Below are 6799 nucleotides of genomic sequence, written 5' to 3' on the forward strand. Positions count from 1 at the left end.
GGAGATATGTTGATAGGACTAGGATCTCCTTGGAGAATGGAGACTTGTGATTGGATGATGGATCACATGTACAGTCAGCTCGGCTCACGGTCTGCATTTACCTGCTTACCGTCACAGATTAGCAAGAGCCATGTAGTAGCAGCCAGCTACCGATGCCAAATTTAAGCAGACAATCCTTCGTTTACAAGGGGTTCTGTGTGGGATTCTTCGATACAAACAGTTCACAGTAGAGGCTCAGCGTCAGTCTGTTACCCGACAACAGATGTCCACGCGATACCGGCAAAGGAGTAGACCAGATCAATCAACTGCAATGAGAATAAATTTGTCTATGCATTGCCGAAAGGAAATAGTGAAAAAAAAATCTTTATTTTTCTTGGTGCTGAACTATACAGGAAATCCCACATACCGCTGACAATTTCAGAATAGATCATGTAAAATAGAAGTTTACTTCTTTCCTAGAACAAAGAAACTTCTCAGACTGAGCCTAGATATTAGTACATATCACTATTATGAAAACTACCAAATCACCGTGCGGTGCAAAGGGCTCTAGAATAAATCAATACATGCTAACGACCATGAAAAATAGCAGTTTCTTTTTATTTTTATTTTAAACAATTCAAATATGTTCGATTTCACTTCACTTATTGTTCACTTGTTCCGCCATAAAGCATTCACGTACAAGAGACAAACTTCTTACAATACAGTCTATCAAAAGTATCTTTCTCCACACTGTTCATCAGCATCTTCGACGATCAAGTCTACAAGCACACAAAGAATCAACCATATTTGCCTTCACGCAGTACCTAGCAGCGTGAACTGTGCATTTGCGCTGCTAGATTTAATTTATTCTTGAATCTCTGTACTAGGTATGTCGGAAATTCATGTTTGATTGTCACCGGAAAAACAATTTATAAAATGTAAAGGAAAAATGAATGAAAATTTTGGGCCTATATCTCGGCATTCTATGTCCGCATGGCAAGTTTCGTGGAAAGCCGACTTTTTGTGTCCTGTGATGAATAATTTTTTCAGTTTATTTTTAGCACTGAATTTTGTGTTTTTACACACAACACAAAAAAATTGGTTTTTCATGAAACAACTTTGGAAGCACATAGGACATCGAGATGTGCACGCGACATTTTTCATCGGTACATTTTGAAATTTTGAATGCGTTTAAAACATCTTTCAAAAACCAGGAGCATGCTCCTGGCCTGGGTGCTAAAACGTCTTATCCCATTAGGTATATTTATTTTGCAAAGTTATATAGCCATGATCCTTGATGTGTTCAATTACGTATTTTGTCGAGTTGTGGTTGTAACATGTACGATGTCATGTTGAGGCTTCGTTGAGTTAAAGCTGGGTTTCTCTTGAGCCTACCGTCCAAAAATAACCTGAACATATGGCTTGATTGCATTTTTGGAAAAATGTTTCTAGAAGGGGTTGCCAACAACAAAAAGATCTTTTTTTGAAACGAAGGCAAAAGCTTTGCCTCATTCTATTAATTAAGAAGAGAATGCCCAGTTAATTAACGGAAACCGGACGAAAACCGTTACAACAAATCCCCAGACGAACTAGCCCCCCAAAACATGGAACTGCACGACCACCTAGACACACCAACAAACTGAGTCAACCCGCAACAACCACAAACTCACACATCGACCACCATATCACGGAGGAAACACCACCCAAAACACATGAAGAAGAAGATGAAAACCATCCATCAAGCGGCTGCAGATGCATTCCTTGTGGCACCATTCTTCTTGCTTTTGCTCCTAAGATATTCCTTCACCTTCTTGACTTTGTTTCCCGTAGCCTTCTCCGATAGGAGGCAACCAATCTCTTTGATGGAGCCGGGGCTAACTGCCTCTAAACTGACAAGCAAGTCACAAAGCTCTTTTGCAAAGAGGGCATCAGAGACAAAAAGCTGGCTGGGCTCAACTGATGGCGTTGCAGAAGCCATAAAAAAGACCTATTTCATTTCTCAATAACTCAATGTAAACCCATGGTATTTTGTATCGATCTTTAGTTTTCACACTTTCACTTAATTTCCTAGTGTACCTTTTTTTATAATGGGCGCTTTATTACTCGTAATAAGCAATTATACCCGACCTCTGCGTAGTTAAGATGCACACAGTCGTTCAAAGAGTCTCAATAAACTGGAGTGTTTCCTAGTGTACCTATCTTCGCATCCATAATTCGTTAGAGCACTTCACATGAAGACTTAGATACGAAAGAAATAAATATCGAGTATAAACCTATTGTCGTAATACTTCTCCATTAGAATAATTGTATGCTCCTAGATGCTTTCCCACCTCTAGATCTACTTTCTAGTTCCAAAAAACAAATACATGTTGGACGTTGCTGAATGCTGCATTATGTGGTACAACGATACTACTCAGAACTATATCAAAAATAACATCAGGTAACGTCAACACAGCTCAATAACTTGCAGAGCGTACGCTAGTGATCGCCGGAATGTTGTTCTCATGAAACACCAAAAGGTACACAAGTGACAAGACATCAGAAAACTTGGACTCTTTTGCCAAAAATCCTCATAATTTACATGACTGGGAGTTGAAGATCAGTTGTACAGCAGACAGTAAACCTGTGAGCGCGTCTCCTGTCTCAGCGGACATCCATGCGTGAGCGCCTACGTTCCATGTGTTGATTGAGCAATGCAGCTGAATGCATGAGAAGCCGTCGTGTTTTAGTTCCCTCCCAAGCTATCTGATCCGTTGACAGACGAAGTCTACAGAACCACCGTGGCAACAAGTACCCAGCTTCCGGCACAAGAGTTGCACTATCCGTGATCATACTTGCATATTCAGCCAATCGATGTTAGCATTTCTTCATTTGGCACTAGTAGTGACGTGCATCAGTAGCATTGTACTCACTTTAGGAATTCAGCGACAGTAAACGAGTGATATGAGATATTTTTCTAAAGATGGAAGTGATTGATGGCTCATTTTACTTCTCATTCCATCAATAGGTCATTGGTGACATATTACCACTTAGCCCTGTTTGAAATGACCCATCAACAGTAAACACGCATCTGAATGCTTGAAACAGGGAATGCTTGGAAAAATGGAACGTGTAGTGGGTGTCACTTGCCAGGGTATGCATACCGTATACGGAGCTGCACTATATAATTTTGTACTGAAAATGACTCCAGAGAAACTTAAACGCGACATAATTTTTTTGCATAACTTTACTTGTCAAGTAAAACAGAAATATTGCGCTCATAAAACACCAAAAGGCAGAGGACTTCAGAAAGAGGAGTATTTTCCACGAGAATCCTCGTAATTTACAACATCATGATAGTACAAATCAAACCAAATGGTGCAAAATACACCACGTGTAGGCCTGAAACAGCTGCAAGTCGCAGCCGTCAACAACTACTTACTTGCCGGGAACAAAGTTGGTGGCGAAAGCCCATGCATTGTTGTTAACGGGGTCGGCAAGATGGTCAGCCAGGTTCTCTAGAGGGCCCTTGCCGGTGACAATGGCCTGCACAAAGAAGCCGAACATGGAGAACATGGCAAGACGGCCGTTTTTAAGTTCCTTCACCTTGAGCTCCGCGAAAGCCTCAGGGTCATCGGCAAGACCGAGGGGGTCGAAGCTGCCGCCAGGGTAGAGTGGGTCAACGATCTCACCGAGCGGGCCACCAGCAACACGATACCCCTCGACGGCACCCATGAGCACAACCTGACAGGCCCAAATAGCGAGGATGCTTTGGGCATGGACAAGGCTGGGGTTGCCGAGGTAGTCGAGTCCACCCTCGCTGAAGATTTGGGAGCCAGCCTTGAACCACACGGCCTCTCCAAAGTTGACACCGTTGCGGGCAAGTAGCTCGGGGAAGACGCAGCCAAGCGCACCGAGCATAGCCCACCTGGAGTGGATCACCTCCAGCTCACGGTTCTTGGCGAACGTCTCGGGGTCAGCCGACAGCCCAGCAGTGTCCCACCCATAGTCACCGGGGAACTCGCCGGTCAAGTAGCTTGGGGGCTCGCCGGAAAGCGGGCCGAGATAGAGCACACGGTCAGCGCCGTACCATGGGCTGCCCGAGGAAACCTGCTTGGCTTTCGCGGCTGTCTTGCGCATTGAGACACGGGCCTCTCCGAAGAGAGCCGATGGTGCCGCATTCTTCACTGCCTTGCCGGCGAAGGTCGAGGAGGAAATGGACATGGTGGTGGTCGTCATTGAGCTTCTAAGACTGATTTTGTGTTGTATGTTCTCCTAAGATCTATAATCGTGTGTGTGTGTGGAGATGGCTTAAGATGTGAGGAGGATGGAGTTATTTATGGCACCGGAGATGACACAGGGGAGTGAGCTTTGCCATGCGAGCTGACAAGATAGAGCAGGAGGGAAATCTTGGTCTTCTACGCTATTGGTGCAGCAGCAATCTTTTCATCTGTGAACACGTGGCAACGTGAGAGCCAGGCAAGGGAGATAATTGTGGCTAGGCCTAGAATCTCGTTGGAGAATTGGGACCTGTTATTGGATGATGGATAACATGTACAGTCAGATCAGCTCAAGGCCTTCATGCAACGAGACTGTCTCTGGGTCGCAAAAAAAAAAAGGAGCGTGAAATTTTCTCTTTATTTTCCATTTCCATGGTTATGAACTTTACAAGAAATCCCCTTCAGTCACATAAGAGAAATAAAAGTAGTATGTCTTTTTGTTCCTAGAAACTAAAAGAAATTTATCAAACCCAGCCTTAAAAAATATGAAGAAAAATATTAAATGTGACATCTTAATTAACACCAGATAGAATCACATCTTAAACATATACTAATTGCAAAGCTACCGGCAAGACAGTGGTCCTTTCACAAAATAATAACAAAGAATTTATCTTAATTAGTTAAATTTATTTGCAGGGTGTCGTAAATTTTCTGTTTTCTATTTTTTGTGATTTTTTTAAAATAAAATTGAATTGTAGAAAAATTGCTATTACTTCACGACGTGATGCTCTGCCAGCCTTTCACCCTATGCACGTGCAACATAATTAGACAGCGCGGAGATTGATCACGTGGCCAGAAAAAAAATCTTAAATTAGCTTGCGTCAAGAGTAACTGTTCGTCATATCAACAAATATCCATCTGGTTTAATTTATGCGTTTATCGCAAATATATGTGATTTATGATCTTGAATCTTTTAGATTACGGTTGCTTAGAGTTTTTCTGATTCTTCTTCAGCCACTGGTTTTCTTACAATTCTTTATTTCATTTGTGGCGATGTGCTTTGATTGGCCTAGTTGGATTGGAGGTTTTTTTGTGTTTGCATCGGCATTTAACTCTGCCTGGATTGGGGATTTATTTGGGTGTGCACAGGAGTATTTAGTTCTGCAGGGATTGGGTTTTTTCTCGATTCTTATTTTTCTATTTGTTTCTTAACTGTCTTTCTTCTTCATCTTTATTTGCTTGCCTAGTTATTTTTTACTTTGACCGTGTGGTTGGCAGTGTGGGATTTCTCTTACTTAACAATATTCCTTTTTAAGTATATTATGTCATATTTATTTATGGCATATGGAGCACATAATAAGGGGAATGATACCGTGAATACCACATAGACGTCAAAGAAGAACAAGCCCACTATGGAAATGGAGGGAATTGTCCATTTAATTGTATATTTTTATAATCCATTGACCATGATAAGTTTGATATTATCACTGCTTTGTATTATTTTTTCACTCATATTTTAATTTTTTGTCACACTCATATGTGTAATCAGTTAATTTTAGCTCTGTGTTTTTTTGTAAAGCATATGTATATATGTGATTTATGTTTCTGTTGCTACATACTCACTCCATTACTTGATACCGGGCATATAGCTTTTTGAGGGAAAATCTGAAATGTAGGGTGTGTTGCATTGCACAAATCATCTGGACAATTATCTTTTAGGGATTTGATTGTGTTTCCTTATCACATGCAAACTCCTCTTATTTTTTGCGAATCAAACTCCTCTATTTTCTCACATCAATTTGTTAGGGATAATCTTGCCCAAAATTACCACTTTCCCTCAGCATATTTTCTTAAATTTTCGTGGCAAAAATTATATGCCCTACATCTAGTAAACCAGGGAGTATAAGTTATGCATCCTATATACTATTTAGGTTGTGATATATCTGGATTAGTATATGCTTCAGAGTTCAGACAATCTTTGTTGCTATATATGCAGACTTTGGGTACTGCTGCAAAGACCGGTGAGGTTATGAGCCACCCATCAGGATTTAGTCCCATCCGTACCCTAATCAATGATATGAGGCGCATACGCCAATCTCTTCTTTGTTTAACCTTTATAACCACAGTTTCAGTGTTTTGTCTATGGTTTATTTAATGTGTGCACAAGTTCTGGCTGAAAACAAAACCTATTTCTTCACTTCCGCACACTACCACTCACCCCCTTTGAACATTTAGGTGAGATCTAGTTTATTATTTTTAGTATGTGAAAATCAAACTCTACATGTCATGGCCTTATCTTGACCTTCCATTATGCTTTGAGATCCATGGAGCCTCTCTTCGCACATTGCAGAAAAGACCCTGAGCTATGCCCTTTTGGTGTCAGCAAGGCCCTCTCCTTTTACATAACATGCCCATGTTACCTTTCATATTACAGAAATTTCGGATGAATTTTCTTGTTTTTTTAAACAAAGGCAAAAGCTTTGTTTTATTCATTAATTAATAAGAAATGTACCTAGTTAATTGACGGGAAACCTGGCAAAACCATACTACAACACCAACACCAAAGAGCCACACCCACTCGCGTCACAAGGATAAGCAAAACCACACCTACGAAACAGTGG

The 6799-nt window shown here is 41.1% G+C and overlaps 1 protein-coding gene across 1 annotated transcript; it reads right to left on the reverse strand.

Annotated features, from left to right (window-relative positions):
* Nucleotides 1-3262: 3262 nt before the first annotated feature.
* Nucleotides 3263-4277, reverse strand: LOC127298455 (chlorophyll a-b binding protein M9, chloroplastic). The gene has a single exon (XM_051328299.2). It carries the CDS (start codon nucleotides 4195-4197, stop codon nucleotides 3397-3399), a length of 801 nt encoding a protein of 266 aa, XP_051184259.2. The 5' UTR covers nucleotides 4198-4277; the 3' UTR covers nucleotides 3263-3396.
* Nucleotides 4278-6799: the final 2522 nt, after the last annotated feature.

The sequence above is a fragment of the Lolium perenne genome, chromosome 5, assembly GCF_019359855.2.
Source record: "Lolium perenne isolate Kyuss_39 chromosome 5, Kyuss_2.0, whole genome shotgun sequence".
In the NCBI taxonomy this organism is placed as follows: Eukaryota; Viridiplantae; Streptophyta; class Magnoliopsida; order Poales; family Poaceae; genus Lolium; species Lolium perenne.